Source organism: Hippocampus guttulatus, chromosome 6 (genome assembly GCF_054856545.1).
Source record: "Hippocampus guttulatus isolate MCC_2025c chromosome 6, RoL_Hgut_1.0, whole genome shotgun sequence".
Taxonomy (NCBI): Eukaryota; Metazoa; Chordata; class Actinopteri; order Syngnathiformes; family Syngnathidae; genus Hippocampus; species Hippocampus guttulatus.
This window is the reverse complement of record NC_141266.1, coordinates 25522405-25542790: the sequence shown is the minus strand read 5'-3', so window position 1 is coordinate 25542790 and position 20386 is coordinate 25522405. Positions and strand designations below refer to the sequence as shown.

The 20386-nt window shown below is 51.3% G+C and overlaps 2 protein-coding genes across 4 annotated transcripts; both read left to right on the top strand.

The window, feature by feature from the left end:
• The first annotated feature begins 716 nt into the window (after nucleotides 1-716).
• Nucleotides 717-15626, top strand: csf3r (colony stimulating factor 3 receptor). Of its 3 annotated transcripts, none has more exons than XM_086112928.1 (17): nucleotides 717-910; nucleotides 2003-2129; nucleotides 5581-5632; nucleotides 5885-5956; nucleotides 6674-6967; nucleotides 7087-7219; nucleotides 7307-7473; nucleotides 8216-8376; nucleotides 9368-9515; nucleotides 10313-10395; nucleotides 10479-10944; nucleotides 11190-11291; nucleotides 12410-12556; nucleotides 12637-12777; nucleotides 13797-13893; nucleotides 13983-14061; nucleotides 14238-15626. In XM_086112928.1, exons 1-17 carry the CDS (start codon nucleotides 804-806, stop codon nucleotides 14682-14684), a joined length of 2823 nt encoding a protein of 940 aa, XP_085969054.1. In that variant the 5' UTR covers nucleotides 717-803; the 3' UTR covers nucleotides 14685-15626. The 3 variants fall into 3 exon arrangements, with proteins under 3 accessions (XP_085969054.1, XP_085969056.1, XP_085969053.1); XM_086112927.1 differs by lacking the exon at nucleotides 717-910 and having other exon boundaries at nucleotides 1686-2129; nucleotides 10479-10686; nucleotides 10756-10944; XM_086112930.1 differs by lacking the exons at nucleotides 717-910; nucleotides 11190-11291 and having other exon boundaries at nucleotides 1663-2129; nucleotides 10479-10686; nucleotides 10756-10944.
• Nucleotides 15627-15725: 99 nt separating this feature from the next.
• On the top strand, nucleotides 15726-20066 carry mrps15 (mitochondrial ribosomal protein S15). Its single transcript, XM_086112937.1, has 8 exons — nucleotides 15726-15990; nucleotides 16664-16726; nucleotides 17020-17095; nucleotides 17702-17750; nucleotides 17822-17906; nucleotides 18000-18058; nucleotides 19084-19275; nucleotides 19772-20066. Exons 1-8 carry the CDS (start codon nucleotides 15870-15872, stop codon nucleotides 19868-19870), a joined length of 744 nt encoding a protein of 247 aa, XP_085969063.1. The 5' UTR covers nucleotides 15726-15869; the 3' UTR covers nucleotides 19871-20066.
• The last annotated feature ends 320 nt before the right edge of the window (nucleotides 20067-20386 follow it).

Sequence of the window (20386 nt, the reverse complement as noted above, 5' to 3'; positions counted from 1 at the left end):
CTCCCTTCCCAAGTCGGCCCGCGGCTCCTTTGGCATTTCTCCATCTCGGCGTGGAGCGACGAAGCGCTCAGAAATAGGACGGATGATTCAACTCCTGACTCCTGACAAGCGCGTCAAAGCGCATCCCTCACGGACACGCTTTGGCTGACACTGCCAAGGACGCGGGATTTCGACATCAGATGCTCACTGTGCTGAAGTCTCGCAAAATCTCCAGACTGGGAATTCAGATGTGGGCCAACTCAACTCCAAATTGGATTGCTTTTGGGCCACTTTTCTGGAGTGTTTGTGAAAAGGACACTGAAACTGTCATTTGGATGTCATCCATAAAAAAACTCGTTTCAGTTCACTCAATTTGAAAGCCCTTCGCTTCATGATACGATTGGATGGATTTCAACAGGTCAAAGTGTGAACACGTGGATTGAAAAGATCTTTGAAAAGCCATGCAATTATTCCACTTGACTCCATCAAGTCCATGAAGCTTCTTGGAGCCGAAATGAAGTGTTCCTTCTCGCACATGTTTTAGGAAATTAAAATTTGACTTCAAATAGTTCCATTTTTCCATCGCTGAGCAATTATGCCGCATTCACATCGGGTTCGGCGCGTCGTAGGGGGACGGTTTGTTTGCATGCGTCCAGGCGCGCTAATAATAGCGGCCGAGAGGAGAAGAGGAACAGAAAGTCATTCACATGCACTCAGCGCATCGCCACATTTGGGCACACGCGGCGGCTCCGTCCGCGGCTTGAAAGCGCATCTCCATTTTAACAGCAGGCGACGTGTCACCTTGCAGACAAGGTACCGATTTGATGTTTTCATGCGGGCAGGCGGACACCAACTTGGGGACGCAACAGCAGGATAAATACAGAGTCACCGAGTCGCGGGACGACACCGAAAGGGCAGTAAAAAGCTCACGGTGAGAAATAACAGTCGGGGCGTTTTGCTTTGTTTGTTCCTTCGACGCACGTAACAGACAAACAGGTCGAGATTCATCACAGGAAGTCAAACTCGCCGACGGGGGCGGGGAAACAAATGCTAACATGCTAACGATCGATTCGCTAGCATGCAGCGAGACGGCAAGCCGAACGCACGCAGACAGATGGCGGCGGGTCTTGCGGTGTGCCCCGTCGTCCCGTTTCAAATGAGTCGGTAAAATGCTCACGTGCTGGCCGTGGGTTTGCGAACATGCAATGAATCGATATCAAACGATATCGATTAGCGATATCAAAGGATACCGTGCTGATAAGGGCCTATGCGCTCGACGTTAAACGAGATACGGGCTACGGAGAGCGCTCGGGAAGCGTGACATTGACTTGACGTCACGCTCCGGTGCGCGTTCGACACCAAATTGACAACAGGCTCACCGTCGGTATGCTAGCAGACGGCGAGATAGCAACCCGAGGAGAATACGCGCTGGGACGGACGTCGGCAAGTTCCGACGCGCTCACGGGTGGATATTCTCACGTGAGATTGCATCCGCGGTCACGATGACCTCCGGATCGGACCGCTTTTGGAGTCCTTTGACATTGACGGGTCAGCGAGGGCCTTCGTCGCCGCCGTGATGACGTCGGACCCCGGTTGCGGCGAACCACCGTGCGATGTCGGGCCCCGAGGCCACCTTTTCAGCCGCGTGACTAACGTGAGCTCGGTCACGGCCGCGAGGAGGAGGAGGAGGCCGCCGTCTTATTAAGCGCGGTAACGAGCACGCTAATCAGAAACGGCGGCGGCGCTTCATCACGTCGCTGCGGGGGCCTCATTTCTCACACTCGCTGAAACCTTGCATGTCCGTGCCCGGCGGTCGGCGGCGGTCGTGTCTTCCGCGACGAACGATGAGCAGCGAGGAGCAGAAGTCCGCCCTCCCGTGCCGACGCGCAGATTTCATGGCCGGCGATGCGGAAATGCGGCTCCTTCCGAAGGGCTCGTCGCAGACTTCCCCTTGCAGCTGTTATTGTTTTTGGCCAAACGGAGGTCCTCCCTTGTTTTTTTTTTTCTTCCCCCCACCCACTAGTGCCACTAGTGCCTCTTCCTGGAAAGTTGCGCTCCACTTTCAAAACGAGGACGTTTCGCGTCACGACCGCACACGTCGCCAGCGTAGCCGCTCGGAGCTTCGGCGCGGCGTCATTCTGTCGTCCGAGGTGAGTAGACGCTCTCGTGGCATCCCAGCTTCACCTTCGGATCATCTGGACCGACCGCGCAAACGGTTTTGTTTGATGGAGACATTGCGTGTGCGACTTGTGTGCATGTATTGTGTTGTGGGGACATGTGATCTGAATACACACCACACGATGAGGATAATTCTGACAGCGCAGAAGTGTTTTTAAGGCTGTGTGTGTATATATATATATATACAGTATATATATTTTAGCCTTTGGAATTCCTGAACGCATTGTCACAGTATCGCATTGACACATTTTCCATCCACGATGAAATAGAGGATGCGAAATTGCTGGATTGTAATAAATAGTATGATGATGAAAGATTCCACGCGAGAGCATTTTGCTGGGATTTTGCCATTTGGGGAACGTCATCCTCAAAGTATGGACAAACAACTCCAACTAAATCCCCCTCTTGCGAAAAAGTGGGATATCATTGTGATTGATTTGTTCCCGTGGGGTAACATTTGACTTTGCTATTAGCGTTTGGTGGATTTTTCCTGTCTGCGCGGATTTAGTTTTGCGCCTGCTTTTCTTGACAGACTTTCCCCTCTTCTCCAAAAATGAAAGTGAGCTCGTGTTACCGGTCGTCGTATTCCAGATCGATTCCCAAGTGCTAACATTTGTCTCGGCTGTCGGCATTTACGAATGATTTCTTTGCGGCGCGGACATCGTACGAGCTACGTGACGTTCTTTCGATCCGCTTTCGAAAGCCAATGCGAAATTTGTTTGTTTCTCATTTTTGGGTGCGGAATCCAACGCGGCGGTCGCGCAGTGGAGCCATAGCATCCCCGTTTTCTTCAACAATATGAAATGACACGTCGAAGTAAAACGCTAACTTTGAGAAAACATTTTTAAAATAGCTGTGAAGAGTCCTGTTGCTTCCTCCCCTTGCTGGCTCTCTGTTTCCAGATCTCGAGCTATATGGAGCGGCGCACGCCTCTCAATTGGGACTGCGGCCTAAAAATCCAACTCAACAGATTTTGGGGGTTTCAAATCATGTTATCCTTCCTCTGAAAAATGATGAACGATTCTCAAATGAGCCCGTCTTTCTTCGACGTCAGCAGTATGACGTCACGCTGACTTTCTTTCCATCCAGTTTTTAAAAAGTGGATGCGGAGGCGCTATCGTTCCTCTTTATGAAAAGACGTCGGACAAAATGAACTGATATTAAGGGTATCGCTTCTCAGGTGAGAGAATTGGGGGGGGGGGGGGGGGGGGGTACGTATCGCTCACGGTTCGGTTGGCCGATTGCCGAGCTCTTCCGTGTTTGCGCATGCGCCGTCCATCCCGCGGCCGGCGAATGTCAAGTGCAAAAAGCCAAACGGGTGGCATTTTGATGCCCGCCGACGTCGAGGTTAATCGGGCCAAAAGGATTCCGGCACCATGTTGTATTCTTATCGGATCGGTGGCGATTAGGAGCGCCCTCGTTGTGAGAAATACGCCCGCCAGAATGGGGAAGTGCTGGCGAGCGTGTCATTGCGCCGCCTGTCAAGGATGTTGCGAAATGCTCAAAGTGGCGCAATAAACCTCCTCGTGTCCTCGGAAACATATGCTGGTGGCTGGAGTGCAGTCCTTGCGACACCATTGCGTATGCCTTCGCATCACTTACCGCCGTGCGCAAATGCCACCCACTCACTGGGTGCGGTGGCGGTTCTGGGGGGGCCGGTGCCCCTGTAGCACCGATTCTGGCCCCCCCCTGTGGCCCCCCCTCCGAGCGTAGATTACGCAGTTGCGCCGAGTCGCCGACGCGAAAGGTGGAACCAAAGTACGTGATTTATTATTCCAGTCGGACCCTTTAGTGCGCTGCGCCACTTAAAAATGAGAAGCAGTCCGCAGAGAAGGAAATTACCACGACACGAGTGCTATTTGCGCGTGTGTGTGTGTGTGCGTGTGTGCGTGTGTGCGTGCGTGTGTGTGTGTGTGCGTGTGTGTGTGTAACTTTTTGAGTCTCCCTTTTTATTTAAATTTTTATTTAACAGGATCAATATATCAGACATTGCCTTTTAAAATTTGGATAATGATATGCATGTAAAACATCTAGCTTCTTGCAATTTTTGTCCCCGGCAGGCTGCTACCATATCATCCCCTGGCTTGAATATTCTCAACAGATGGACACGGCGTATTGTTACGCTTGCAGACATTTTAACCCTCCTAATACTGTTTTTCTTTTCATCACTGTAATGTTATGACTATAATTTCAAAGTCTGAAGAAAAAAAAAGTCAAATAAGATTTCGAATCTGTCTTTTTAGCCCTGGGTTGAATGTGCCCCCCCCCCCCCATCAAAACCCCTGGACCCAGCCCGGCCCCCTCAGTGAAATTGATCCAGAACCGCCACTGACTGGGTGTCTGCATGGATGGAAGAAAAATATGCAAAGAACATTTGAGATCTCTCTCTCAGAGAGGAGAGATAGAGAGAGAGAGATATATATAACTATATATATAACTATATATATATATATATATACAGTATATAAAACTATATATAAAGAGGGTGGCCCAGTGTTCTAGTGGTTAGCGAATTGACCTCACAGTGCAGAGGTCACTTCCAGCTCCGCTCGGTATCATTTGGTGAAAAAGCCAAGAACTAGACTAGGATTCCAGTTGCATTTTTCAAGAACAAAGTCATTTTTCTCAAATCAAAATAGAGCAGTAGCATGAGATTGAAGTCTCCCCACTAAGAAAAAAACAAGTCACGTTACTCGCCACGCGTAAATTCCCCCCCTCGCTTAAGTGGCAGTCTTCATCACAACAATTTGCTCGCTAGCCAATCGCAAATCGACTTTTTCGAGCCTCCGGCAAACCACCTGCTGGGACTAATCAGACATGCTCAAATGGAAAAAGCGAAAAGAGATTCGGAGGCCTTTCTGTGAGCGGCTGATAAGAAATGAAAATTTGTTGTTATATATTTTCAACAAAGAAGAGAAGGAGCCCAAACAAACGACGTCAACGCGTGCGGGCTGCATTTGCGATTGCCCAACTGCCATTTCATGAGTCCGTCTCGGCGTCTTGCTTGCTGAAGTGAGTCGAGGGACAAGGAAGGCGTTTGTTTCCATCATCTCGGGCAACTTTTGGTGTGTCTTTTTAAGGCATTTTGTTGGGCTTTTGTGATCAAGCCATCTCAGATGAAAATGTGCAGTTAATATTTTCATACTTTTGTGCCAATTGACCGACTTTACTCGATTATAACGAACTCGATGATATTCATTTGAATGTTTTTGAATGACGAAAAACTCTTCGGGCTGAGGAGGGCCGCGACACGCAGTTGACTTGGGTTCCCTTTTGACATGGCAAAACTTGACTTGCGAACGTCGTTTTAAAGGCAGCAAATGGTTTACGTCTACCAAGTACTTGAGTATTTTCCTTTGGAGGAAACAGTACTTTGACTCCGTCGCGAATTGTAACATTTTGTGTGTGTGTTTTTCTTTTTAGCTTCACTGCAGCCAAAGCCCGACTTGTGTGTCGCTTTCACGCCTGTGGAATGGTGAGTAGCGAGAAGATTCGCTGTCCTTTTTTTCACTCCAAGACGTGGCCGCTTGTTGATGACGCGACGTCACAGGTGCGACGTCGTGGAGAATCACTCCAATCTGGGGGGGGGTCGTTCATTCATTCGTTCGTTCGTTTTTTTTCTCCCATCCTTCATCCGCTTTGCGTGAGCGAGCACCATAACTTCACTCCGCTCGTTTGACATTTTGGATTTGTGACATCCGGCGTTTCTCGTCGGGCCGGCCGACAGGTGTGGACGCCATGGCGGCCGCTTGGATGTCGCTACTTGTCGTGATGGCGGTTGTCAACGCGGCGGAAGGCGGTAAGTGTCGCCGTCGGTGGGAAATGGCGAGCCGAGACGACAACTCGTCTCCGGGGTGTTGCTGCGACTGGGCGGGAGGCGAATTGAGCTTCAGAAAATAGTTTCATTGACGATACGGTGGACAAGTACCAGCGAGCGTTTTGGGCCACGCGGGAAAGACAAAATGATTGTGTAAGAAGGCTCCTATTTCTTCTCAAAGATGCGAGATGAACGTGTCGAGTTGTATTCCGATGGCATCGGGCTTTTTGTCTTCACAAGGAAGGGAAATGCCGCAAGGCCGAAGTATAGTACGTTCCATTGAAACTCGAGTTTGTAGGATTGTTACCCAAAAAAAGTCTTCATATTGAGAGATTCAAGTTGCAATTTTTTTCAGTACAAAAACACGTGGCATGGGCAAGTACCAATACCAGATATTGTCTATCGGCTTATCGTGGAGGCTGTATTGATATTGCTACTTACGGCGATTAAGTTGACTTTGAGTAAGTCCTGCTTGGAAGTAGTTTGCGCGAGAATGCGGTGGTTCGACAATATCTTGCCTCTTTTTTTTTCTTTTTTTTTTAAGCGGGGCTGTAATATTGAAGCTCGGGGCTGTACATAGCGAAGAGATGGTCGTAATTGTCTTCCCTTCTCGCTTTCCTTCGTGAGCTGAGGCAAGCGAGAAGCGCATCACCGCAGCCCACATGACAATAATGCATTGTGTTGAACGCCAATGATTAGGGGATGACCAGCGAGCGTGCGCCAGTGTCCACGCATCCAGTTCGGTGGTGACCGTGGGCTCGCCCGTCACGGTCACCTGCGTCATCGACGACGACTGCCCCGCTCTGGCCGGACACCAAGTCCAATTGCGACTGGGCGACCGGGTTCTTCCCGGCGCGGTTCCCGTGGCCAACGGGAGCGCCAGAGCCTACCGGCTGCTGATCCCCGCTTTCAACCACAGTCGGGCCACCCTCACCTGCTGCCTCCGGGACGCGCCGAGTCACATCATCGCCGGCCTGGAAATACAAGCTGGATGTAAGGAAATGAAACACTTTATTGTGAGAGCGAACCTTTTATTTCTGTATTTATAATGTGCGCGCGCGATATGCGCGATGTCGTCTAATATTTGCGGCATGCCTTTCTCTCTACTTGAGATCCACCTCCGGCGCTCCAGAACCTGAGCTGTCGGGCCAACCTGTCCGCCCACGAGAGCCTGACGTGTAAGTGGGAAACGAGCCTGCCGGACTCGCGCCTGCCCACAAAGTATACCCTCCACACGCACATCGGGTAAATATTCCAACGGCAGCCCCCAAAGCGCAGCGACACTTCACCCTCGACCGGATCGGGAAAGTGCGGAATATTGTGCGATTTCAGGGATTTAAAGTGGAGCCACGCCTACGAGCTTCCGCCGGGGGTCCGCAGCTACACCATCCCTCGCGCCGGCTTCGTCTTCTTCTCGGAGATTGAGATATACGTGAAGGCCGTGAATGCGCTCGGAGAGACGAGCTCGGCGCGCTTGGCTTTGGAACCCGTCAGCTCAGGTAGTTGGGGGCGGGCGATGCGGATGCTTTCCGAGCTGGGGGGCTCCCTCCGAATGGGAGAAATCAGCGAGGCGGGAGTTGCGTTTGCTTCCAATGTCGCCCTGGTCGTATTGGAACATTTTCAGGAAAAATTCCAAACAAATGACAACAAGAATTCAACATCCGAGTCCAGGGGCCTCAGTTTCACCTTCGTCACAACTCGGATGACTGCGATTCCACGCCACCATTTTTAATTTATTTTATTTTATTTTTTATAAATGATAAATGCAAGGGAGCAGACAAAATCTGTTTGATTGCACTTTCATCCTCAATTCGTTCAATTCATGACATGGTCTTGTGTTTCTTTTTTGTTTCTGTCGTATTCCTTTTGAAATGAGAGATGATTGTAATATTTCTCCCATGCGATGGAACAAGCCAAAAGTCAATATCATCAAAACGCCGACTCCAACAGCTGAACTTCTATTTGCGTCTTTCGGTGCCGGTGACTGTCGAAAGAGGGTGCGCGCACTTTTGCGACCCCATGACCTCAGTTTTACTCGCCCCCTTAGTTCAAATCATTGAAAGAATGCCCAGCATGTCGGTCGGATTTTGAAAGGATTTCTGTTGGTCCCCTTTTCTTTTTTCTTTTTTTTTTCCCAACGTGGAAATCTCGCATTTGCAAAGGCGCGCGGGGACTTCTGCCTGGTGCCAAAGCAACCTTCGCCATCGTAATGCACTCGTTGGATTGACTGTTTTGCTCCAGCTAAGTTTGACCCGCCAAAGATTGTGAAGCTGCAAGCGTGGCGTCCCGGCTGCCTGCGGCTAAAATGGGACTTTTCCCAGTTCCAGGACTGGATGAGGGACTTTGTCAGTCTTGAAGTCCGACTCAAGACGGAGGCGAGCGGCTCGTGGACCGAGCGACCGGTGAGTACGCTCGTCTATCACGATGCGCGGGTTGATCCGTTTGGCATTGATTTGTTCCGTGACCGAGCTGGCATCTCAAATCCTCGTTGCCATTCAAATGAACGGAAATGCCATTCATCCGTTCCAGATCGCTTTCAAATGGATTTTAAACTGTCGCGCGTAAAGGAGGTTCGAATCGCTCTTATCAACGGTGCCAAGCCAATACCGGTTACTCAACTTCTTACAACAGCTACGGCGACAGACAAAATGACCGAGTGGCAGGCCGCTATTCTTTTTGAAGGCACGGCGTGACTCCCCGACTCGGCAACGAACGCGACAAACGCCCGCAAAGCGGTGGCGCCATCCGCGCAAAGCGAGGCCTCGTTTGTCATCGGTCACGTGATTTTTACTTTCCTCGGGGAGCCGAAACAAAACGGAGGCCTCGTCCCGCTTTTGCTGGAGATGCCATCCCGAGCCTCGCCTCGCTCTGCCTCGACCTTTCCTGCTTTCTGCTTGCCTGTCCCCGTGGCCGCTTGGTGACGTATATCATCAAGAGTCTTCCTTTAATATGGATGAATCCATTTCATTGGTCATTGAGACCTAGTTCGCATTGTTTTCTGTGTGTTTTTCTGAAAAACAAGATTTATACTCGGGCGTCGGGAATACATTCATTGGATTGACGTTACTGCCGAGGGGAAATTTGCGTCCGTTTCCGAGCGCCGTTGTTGAAGTCGGACTTTTAGGAACGTAATAATCACTCGAATCGAGGCGCCGCCGCAATATCTCATTTTGGCTACTTGCCCGATTCAATAAACGGCAGAAAGTGTCTTGCTAAATGCAGGCATCGTTTTTCTCTCCCACTTCACTTCAGCGATGGTTTATCTGAAGCTCGTGCGCTAAGCCACATTTTGGCACGCAAAAAAAAAGTGCGACCGGGGCCTCGGAACTCATGATCCGAGGGCCTCCTACATTTGCGGGCTCTGCAGTCACTGCCTCCCGAATGACCTTTCAGATCCTGGACCGGGCGATGCCCCAGAGGTACGTGTACCAGTGCGGTCTGCTGCACGGGACGCATTACGTGGCCCAGATCAGAGTTCGATACCGGCAAGGCCCCTGGAGCGAGTGGAGCGGCGGCCGGCCCGCGTTCACCCTGGAGACCGGTAAGGCCTTGAACCCACCGATGAGTACGAGCGCTGCGTGGCAGAAAATGGGACGGTGGACTCGCGAGTTTCTTTCCCGTCGGGTCAAAGGGATGGCGGAAAGCCATGGCCAAAGTGTAAATCGGGGCAGCCCGACCCTTTTTTGGATCAAGTCGAGACAAGATTTGGGGAGTTTGCGAAAAGGAGAGCACCGCCTACTTTAGTCGTGACCTGACACCGAGGCACGGGGATGCACTTTTGCGCCGTCTTCAGGGCAGAAACTATGACCCGCAAAATGCTTCTCCCCCCACGCGCCAGATTGCCATTCTTCGGCAGTGCCGTCGCCGAGTTGCACGCAAAACAAACTTTAAAGTGAGAATAATGATGACGAAAAAGAGAGATGGCAACGGCTCCAAGCGCAGACCGCCGACCGCTAACAACTTCCGGTGGTGCGGATCGCGCCACGCCATACGTTAGCGCTCGCGCGCATTTTTGTTTCTTTGTTTGGGGTAAAAGTGCAACTGGTAGGATGCTTTAGGGTGCCGCGTGCAGTCACGCAAAAAGGATATCCTATGAATCCCGCGCATTTGCCCCTTACACCCCTCGCAATGGACTCGGGGGCGTCGACGGCGCTGGACGTATTGAGCGGCCCTGGCGTCAAGTTTAGGCTAAAAGGGGTCTCCTCGGCTGGGTTTGTTGGCGCTGCTGCTTCCGAACGATGCCGCGTCCTTTGCATCGTTCCCAACCACGGCGCTTTGGAAGCACCGCATGCTTGAGTGTCGTTTTCCCGCTTCTCAAAAGGTGTTTCCTATTCGCAGCTCCCACTGGAGCCCTCCACACGTGGATGAGGGTTACCGGCCATCTCCTGCACAACCAACTCCAAATGCTCTTGTTTTGGAAGGTAGACAAATGCGCTCGGTGTTTCCACTACGTGGCCGTCTTTACCGGCGCCGGTTCTTTATTCTCCGGCGCCTTATTTTCCAGCCGTCGGCAAGATTCCGAGCCAACGGCCGCAACCTGTCTTTCGTGGTTTCGGCACCGAGGACCTTAAATAAGAGGGGGAAACTGTGCGCCACGGCCGGGAGCCACTGCGCCTTCCGTGTTCCCGGGAAAGCCAGGAAAGTGTACCTCGTGGCTCTGAACGCAGCCGGAAGGTCCAGCCCCACGTCGGTCCCCATCTACCGGCCCATAGGTACCGCTGCGAACGCTCGGCTTTGCGAAACGGCTCGTTTACGAGACCGCCGCCTTCCGCTACCTGCAGCCGGCGAGACCACGCCCGAAGTTCGCGCCGCCGCCGCCGGCGACGGGTCCGTGCTGGTCCGATGGGAAGACGTGCCGTCGCCCGCTCTTATCGATTACACGGTGGAATGGAGACCCCTGTTAAACGACGACCTGTCCCTCGTTCGCTTTGAGACGGCGAGACGGAATCTCTCGACTCTTGTCGTGACAGGTATTTTTCTCTCTCTCTTCGTTTGTGGCACCGTGCGGGTGTGGGCCACGCTCATTATTTTGCATGAGCTCAAACCTATCGTATCGGACTCGGACCGCATCGTCTTGTGTCATGATTGGCACGACTCGTACGGCATCGTCATCGGAATGAAACCTAATCTCGCAATTGGAGTGAATTGCACCAAAAATGGACTCGTCACCGGCATATCATACTGTCCGTGCAACCTCCCTCGCTGTCGCCCGCAGGCGCCTTGGAGCCGTACAAGCCCTACGGGATCTCCGTGTATCCCAGATTTAAGGAGGGCATCGGCCCGCCGCGGACGGTTCATGCCTACTCGCTGCAAAAGGGTGAGTGGCGACCAACGGGGACGTTGGTTGCGTGAGGTAACGGTGTCCTCCTGTGGCCGGAAAAGGAACCGTCGGCCCAAACTCTTGCTAACGGAGCGTTACAATGCGCATTCGTTGGGGTTTTCGTTTTCACGTTTCGTGGAAAATTGGAGAACCGCGAGACGTTCTTTCGCTTTTCACTCGTTTGGTTTCGCCTTTTGAGCGCAGCATCTATAAATTGGCCATGAACCCGTGAAGGAATACGTTCAATGGAGCTCTTAGTCTGCGTTTCACGGTTGAATTCATTGATTGAAAACGAGCTGAATATTTTGCAAAATGGTTTCAGTTCGAAATTGAAATGGCTTCGCGATGGAAATGACCAATGGAATGAAGGATTCATGCATCGATGTCATTCAATTCATTAGCACTGATCATCTTTTGCATTTTTTTCCCCCCCATAAATTCCGAAAACATTTTTTCCCATGGAAATTGTTCACTATTGAAATTGGCCATTGGTTCGCTTCATTTCTGCGCCGACTCCATCCAGATCGTTGGTCACGCAATAAATCATAAATAGCTTTGACGTCGATATTTTAGACTGCATTTAGCATTGAAGTCATCATTCAAAAGTCATACGTTTGTCATCGGATGAAGTGTTTAACGCTGAATATTTTTCTCCCCATTTGAATACACTATGTTGCATTTTATTTGAATGAAATGTCTTGAAGATTTTTTTGAATACATATTTCTGTCAAAATGAATACATCGGCTTTGTATGTTTGATTTGGCCTCATAGTCATTAGACTGTCAAAGCCGCGATCATTTTTCGAGAAGAAATCCTGCGGTCTTACTGCCTCATCACCAAATATGGATTCCTGACCTGCCCAAAACAAATATGAATGGGCGGCGCTGCGGTCGAGCGGCGAGCGCGTCCGCCTCTCGGCGCGGGCCGACAATTCCCGGCCCCGGCCTCCTCGTGCGGGGTTTGCATGTTCTCCCTGTGGCTTTTCTATGGGTGCTCCGCGTTCCGAAAACACGACGGTGACCTTGGGGGGGGGGATAAGCGGCTCGGCCAATGGGCGGACGGATGGATGCGTTGTAATGACGACAACGATCACCGGCTGTGATCTTTTTTTAAGCTCCATCTGAGGTCCCAAAGATAAGAATTAAGAAGAACTGGCAGTACCATGTGGAACTCGCCTGGGATGAAATACCGTTGGACCGGCGCAACGGGATCATTCAAAGCTACAAATTGTTTTACTGGGACGAGACCGGAAGGGTGCACGGTAGGCAAATTTCCGTTTCAAAAGCAAGATTCTCTATTCTTACTTGAGCGTCACGCGGGGATACGTCGTTGTCATTTCAGTGGCCACGGGAGACCCGGAAGAGCGCAAAGTGGTCCTGACGGGCCTCAACTCCTGGTCCGTTTACGATGCCGTGTTGATGGTCAGCACGTATGGCGGAAGCCGGAACGGCTCCACGGTTCACTTTGACATCAAAGAAATGGGTTTGTGTTCCTTGCGCATGTCAAGTCAAGTCAACGGTATTTATAGAGCACTTTCAAACAGCCATCGCCGCATACAAAGTGCTGTACATGGAGCAATTTAACATGCACAATAAACAGTAAGACAAATCGGTAATAAAGGCGGTAGAAAGCACCAAACGGTAAAACCAAGAACAAATCTAAGTCATGCTGAGTCGAATGCCAAAGAATACAAGTGAGTGCCGAACAATAGCAGGGCACTGAAAACAGTGGCAAGAACTTGTTGGGTTTGGCTTTGCGCTGCCATGTAGACCAGGGATTTTTTTTTTCTTTGCCATTCACTTTGAAAAATTCAAATTTATTTCTGCAGACAACTGGGGGGGGGGGGGCTCAAGTGGGTGTTGTTCTTGGCTTTCTTTGCTCGTGTTGCTATTGTGGGGTTTTGCCACACCTTGGCACGTGACAGGAAACGATCATCATCTCGAGCAGCGCTCCCCAACCTTTTATTTTTTTGTGTCACGGACGGTTGAGACAAGTATATGCCGTTCGTGTACCGGCAGCCCTTTTTCTCCATTGCTTTTCAACTGCCAGTTGTAAAGCGCCGCTGCTGACGACAAAGATGACGATTGAGTCACTCAGCATTTTATTAACATTCATTCCTTTCAAACGGTGTTATTCTACTGCAGAATGGAATGAAGTAACACTGAACTGCTAAGAAACGGACCCATCGGGATGAACACGTGCGCCTTTCTCATGTGAACGGAATCCTTTTTCAAGTTACGATCCTACGGACTCGCAAAAGATGACACGATCGCTTGCCGCTTTGGGTCATTGGCGACTACGCTGCTCATGTTGACGTGGGCGGGCTGCGCGCACTCTGCTGGCATTTTTTCATGCTTGCCACACTCCTCCACGTCGCTTTGACGATACCGTCGGGGGAGGAGCGTCACATCTGATGGCGTGATTGTGCTCACGGGTCGGGCCGGTACCGCTCCGCGGTATGACGAGAGCAATTCTCACGTTGGGTTTGTGTTTCATCTCAGATCCTGTCTCTTCTGTGATCATCCTGGTGGCCACGTGTGCTTGTTTGTGTCTGCTGATCATTTTTCTGGTCAAGACTTGTTCCTCCGAGCATAATCGGTACGTAAGACGGAAGCTTTGCTGTGCCGCTGCGTTCGGGTTGCAACTGGCCTTCCACGCCGTTCAATCTGGGTGCTCGCTTTTCGCAGGCTGAAGGTGCGTTTTTGGCCCGACGTTCCCGATCCTGCCAACAGCAGCATCAAAAGTTGGACCTCGGAATCCACGCAGGTGGCACGCCGCCGTTGTTTTTCGGTCGTGCGGCAAGTGCCAACTGACACGCCGCAGTCCTGCTTACGTCTTTTAGCGTTTATGCTCGAGCTTGCGGATCGTGTTCAAAACGCCTCCGCAGCCCACTTTCCTGACATCCGACCTTGCCGGAGTGACTAAAGGTCCACTTTGTGCAGGATATTCGATCTTCGTGGGACTTTGAGGAGCCGAATCCTATTTATCTCTCCCATCTGAGCTTCCTGGAGATACCCCTGAAGCCCGGTAAGGAAGAAGACGTCACCGCGTGGTTGAACAACGCCGAGGACACCAGCGACCTGGGAGAGTCCATCTGCGGCTCGCCTTTCCTCCCCGGTTTGACCTCTTCCGACGACGACTCGGTGCCCTACGCCGCCGTCATCTTCCCTGCCCCGCACCCTCACGAGTACCTGCGCTCCGAGTCCACGCAGCCTCTCTTGGCGTCGGAAGAGAGTCCCAAGTGTTACCAGAACGTCGACGCGTCCGAAGGCTCGCGGTGCTTCTTTGGACCGTGCATGCCCGAAGAGGAGGAGGAGGACGACGCCGCCGCCATCCAGTGGGAGGACTTTCCTTTTCTTAGAGCGTTAGCCACGAATGACACTCGGTGACGTCTAATGTTTCATTTGACTTGTGCGGTGATGTGAAGTACAGCTGTACCTTGACTTGCAGATAGAAGTCTGTTTCTCAAATCATCTCTCCCTATTGACATGAAGTGAAAATGCCATTGATCCGTTCCACCCCAAAACCACAATTAATTTCCGGGACCCGTTTTGGAAATGAAGCTCAACCTAACCGTGATCACAATTCACGGACACGCACCCTGGTATGGAATTGGATAAAATTTGCATCAGAGCATTAATATAATGTTAAAAAAAATTACACGGGGCGGCACGGCGGTCGACTGGTTCGCGCGCTGGCCTCACTGTACTGTGAGGCCGGGTTCGATTCTGGCCCTGGCCTTCCTGTGTGGAGTTTGCATGTTCTCCCTGTGCCTGCTTGGCTTTTCTGCGGATCCTCCGCTTTCCTCCCACATTCCCAAAACATGCATGGCAGGTTCATGGAACACTTGAAATTGTCCTCGAGTGTGAGTGTGAGCGCAAATGGCTTCTTTGACTGCGTGTGCCCTGCGATTCTTTTTTGCCGCGACCCTTGTGACGATAAGAGGATTAGAAAACGGATGAATTCAACGGTTTGTGCATGATGATTTCATGCTGCCGTGTTGCTCCTCGAGGCACCGTGCCACCAGGGGGCAGTATCACGCAGACAGATTTAGTGGCTTCGCGGAAGTAGATTTTTCGCAGCTATGCTTCAGTAGTACAGTATTTGTCGAGGGTTTTTTTATTTTTGCAGGGGATCAAATAAATGCCCGTGAGTGTTGTATGTTCTATCTGACTGCGTTTCTACTGGTTGTGTTATTAATATCAGTTGGTTCAAGGTAAAACAACGATACGAGTTTTAAAATCATCTGAAAAAAAACTTTGATTACATTCATTGGTGTCCATGTTTTATCCCACTTTTTACGGTAATAAATCAATTTGTATTTTTACGCAGACAGTTGTCTCATGGGTTTTCCTACCACGTTCCAAGTAACGCTTGTGACCCGCCCTCCCCTCCATCGACGTCTTCTGGGTTCGTTTGGCATTCCTCGATCGAGGAACGACGACCGGCAATCGTTACTTCTCACCAATATGGCGCCGCGCATCTAGCGGTCGAGTGTGTCTTTCTTCTATTTTCTCCGGTCGGCTTCGCTTCGGGCTCGTTTGATCCAAAGTTCGCAAATTCAAACCAAAGTCATGTTGTCGAATATAGCCCTGAGGACCATTCTAAGGTCTTCGGTGGTCGCTTTGAGGGAAAGCGCCGCACCCCCGCGGACTGGCTGCTCGGCGTTGCTTTCGCAGCACAAAGTCAGCGGCGGTAAGAAGTCAACACGGAGGCGGTCGCGGAAATAGAACCTGGACTCATATATTGTGTACTATAAAACGTCACCGATGGTGCGGTTAATGCAGAGCGGCACGTCACAAGTAGCATCGTTAGCTCGTGACTCGGTGATGCTAAAAGATGGGCGCTCGCCGCGGCCAAGCGCGCATGCGCGCGCGACAGCTCTCGTCAGGCACTACATTCGGTACACTTGAACATTGCAACGAATGGTGGACGTTTTCAGTCATCGAACAGGATTCGTCGCGTTGCAACGTTTCATTGGTACGCGTGGGACGCTCGACATGAGCTCTCACGATGAGAAACTGCATTTTGAATATGATTATTAGTCACGTCTTGAAGTTCCCCTGAGAAGACGTGAATATGCCGCGTCTCCATTTTAAAATCCGTCTCAAGAGTTTACATTTTGTAATAAAATGCCGATGATCATGCTGACGTGCGCATTTCAAAAGGTAAAATGTCTCGTCGTTACAGTTTTGAAAAGAGGTCATTTATGCGGCCCGAACTAATTAGAACCCTTCTATTTGGAATGGCGTAGCAGTTTTGTCTTTCATTTTAGGTTTTTTTCAATCGTCAAGTTATTCTATCCGAATACCGATTCTTTCATGATGATTAAAACAAATCCCTGTTTCATGTCTCTCTTCGGCGTCAGGAAGCGTCGGCCCTCCAGCAGCGGTCCGACATTATGCTCGCCTTTCAAAGAGAAAGGAAGCAGGTATGTCTTTGTAAAGCAGGGGTGTCCAAAGTCGGTCCTCGCGGGCCGCTGTCCTGCCTGTTTTTCCAGCTTTCCCAGGAGCAACACGCCTGATTCAAATAATCGGGATCGTTGTAATGCCGGCTGACGAGCTGATCATCTGAATCAGGTGCGTTGCGGCCCAGAGAGATGGAAAACGGCCGGGACGGTGGCCCTCCGGGACCGGAGCCGGACATGCCTGTTGTCAAGGAAACGGCTACCGCTCTGACCGGAAGGCTCGCTTTGAAGCGGTTGCTCTTTTGTTTCCCTTGCAGATCCTGAGAGCCAACTCGCCGACCTCCCCTCGACCTCGCTGAAGATGGATTACGCCGCTGTACCACTCGCTCAAACGTAAAGGCAACGCACAACGCTAGAGAGGGACACCCGTCGTTAATTGAGGACTGTGGCCCATCAACTGAGATAGAAAAAAAAAGATATTTCCGCATCATCCTGACTAAAACGGCAGGATTTTGCGCAAGTGCGGTGGCATGGTCGAATTGTTTTCATTTAAAGAACAAACCAGCAAAAAAAAATCCCCCTTTGTGTTGTGAGCCCAAATTTGAAATGGAAGCTCTGGCGAAGGCCCGAGCAGCCGTTTTCTGCCACTCGATAGCCAAGGTCGCACCGGGGGCGAACCTCGTCACGGCGATAACGGCCCACGCGCAAGAAGGCTCTCATTCGATCTGAATGTGATCCGCCGCCGGATGCAAGCTGACGTGCGCGCGGCCGTCCCGTAAGTGAAGGGCGCGTTGGCTCCCGACAGGCCGCGAGCTCGCTTCCGTTGCCGCACCAAAACCTTTTCCTTCTTTTGCCCGGCGAATTTCTTCAGCTACATGTTGAGATGAGATGGCTATCCTGTCCATTTGGCTCTTTTCGACACCCCATATATTTCCTCCCTCCCAACAGCGACCGCTGTCACCAACGGCCGTCTTTCTGTGTGTCTTTTTGTCAAGGCAGGACGGACGATGTTGTCAAGAGACTTCTTTCGCTGGAGTTGGCGAGTCACGTAAGTTGCTTCAATGGTTTGATATGACGTCTGCGCCAGATCAAGGGCTGATATCGCGCGCGTGTCCTCAGAGTGAAAAGCTGGCGCTCAAAAAGGAGCAGCTGATCGCCAAGGTGCAACGAGATGAAGGCGACCGCAACTCGGCGGAAGTTCGAGGCGAGTTTGCTTTCGCCGCCGCGCGCGCGCGCCTGATTTTGGGGAGTCGATTGCGTGACCGTTCAAGTGCGTGCGCGTGCGTGTGTGTTGCAGTGGCCGTTTTGACGGCAAGGATCCGCAACTTTCAGGAGCACTTGCTCAAACATCACAAGGTGAGCCGAGAGAACTCGTGAGGCGCTGAAAAGGTTTGTCGGAACTTGAACGGATCAACGTGTTTCCTTCCTGTTGCGTCAGACACGCGCAGGATATCCTGTGAGAAGCACACCGCGCGCGAGGTGGTCGGAAAATTTGCAGTTCTCAACATAGTTGGGCTATCGTTTCCTCTTGGTTCACTCTTGTTTTTTGTTGTTTTCTTTAATCCAGGCCTATGGGACCATTCTTAAAGCAAAACCATTTCCACGTGTGGATTTCAATCCGCAAATATGTAAAAAAAAAAAAAAAAAAATCCGTCTGAACAACCACAGTCACAAACGCGTGACCAAAGTCGCAAATGGGCCGCATAAATGTGCAAACGTGTACAGGGAATTGTAGGCAGTAGTACAGTGTGTCCAGCGGGGGCGTCCAGACTTTCTCGTATGCAGAAAAGGATGAAGGGGCCACTTGAAAATTCCTCCGCTTTTGTGAAACATACTCAAGTGGGTCAGGAAAGCAATTGTCTCGTTTACATTGTCTCCTTCATTTCATCAGCTTTCTGTGAAAGGTGCCGAGGCAAAAAGTTGAGGATCCCCCCCCCCCCCCCCCCCCCATGTTTTTGGGGTGGCCAACAGCCCGCTATCTCGCCGAGTAGACCCGGCTCTGCGCTTGACAGACGAACCATTACACGTGTCATTTTCACATAGTTCTTTTATTTTTTCCCCTCATGTCGGGGGCCGCTTCAAAAAAAAAAGGGACGGCGGGCTGCAGTTTGTACACCTTTGGTGTCCCTCAATCCGGAGATGCTTGAGCCCCTCGATTGGCCGTATCCTCCCGCGTGACTTTGGCTGTAGTACACCACTGACAAATGCGTGCGGCCATTTGCAGACGCGCGGCCGCGTAAGGAGAGGCTCGCTCTCGACGCATCCCCCACCTGCTCTCGGCCACAGATTCTTTTGATTGCAACCCGCATTTGGAAATGGTTTTGCCAAACCGGAATGCCCCCACTCCCCATGCGAGACGTGCCTTCCTCTGCGTCTTCCAGGACAAGGCCAACAAGAGACGCATGCTCATGGCCATGGACAAGAGGAAGAAGTTGCTGAAGGGTCTGCGGCTGGAGCGCTACGACGCCTTTGAGAAGGTGTGCGAGCGTCTGGGCATCACCTACACCTTCCCGCCGGAGTACTACAGGAGGGCCACCCGGCGCTGGCTGGCCAAAAAGGCCTTCTGCCTCAAGGTAGCGGCAAAACACCAGGCACCCGCACCTGACCTCAACCTTCCGCAAGCCTTTTCCATGAAGGGGGGGGGGGGGGGGGGGGACGGTGTTGAGCGCCTCAGCCAAAACACGATTTCTTCTGTTCTTCTTAAAATTATTCTCATTATTTATTTTTTTGCCCATTCAATGCAGCCGTTTTTCTCCAATTGGGAGAGTCACCGCCAGCCATCTTGGACTCAATTTTGAAGGCCTACGCAAAATGGAGTTCTCTCACTATATAGCCTACCAAAAGAAAGCTCCAGCCCCCTTCGTTCATTCGGAAGAAAAAGTACATTTGTACCATCCAACATTTTCCAGTAAACAGCAGTTGAATGGGGGGGGGGGGGGTTGCATTTGGAATACCGCAAATATCTCAACTCCGCTGTATTTCTGGAGCACTTTCAAACAACCATCGCTGCATACACAGATGCTGTCCGACTAAATAACAACATCATGTTTTTCTTTTCCCCCACTTTAGGTCTTCAAGGAGGTGCAGAAGCAGAAAGCCGAGCAGAAGCTGAAACCGCAACTGCAGCCGAGCGCCGAGGCGGCCCAGGCGCCAACTGCCAGTCGGTAGACGCCGGAGCTCACGACGGTCAACGGCAAGGTTTTTTTTTTTTCTTCGGCGACACCCGTCCGTGTCCGGCCCGGAGCCCCGGGGGGCCATTTGCGGCCCACGCTCCGTCTTTGGCCACGCTTGAAGAAATGGCCCACTTTGCTCTCAACAATTTTGCAGGCTCGACAACACAATAAAACGAGTCATCGGCATCAAATCTTTGAGTGCTGACTTGTCTTTGGTAACTTTACACCCCACTCCAGAGAAACCCATCTCTTGCCTCCGAACGTCATGGGCTCAGTCGAAGCGCTTGAACGTTTTTGGAATGAAACAAAACAATGGAGGAAAAGAAAGAGGACGGTGGCTTCAATTCAAACGCCCATCAAGACAAAAGCGTTTTCAACTTCAGACGCTACACTTTGCGTACGCGGCGCATACGGGACCCATGGGCAAAGCCCGATGGCCGCCGGCCGCCCGTCGTGTCGCCGGCTTTGCGGAGCCATCGAGAACGTGCCGCTTAGCGGGAGCGAACGCGAA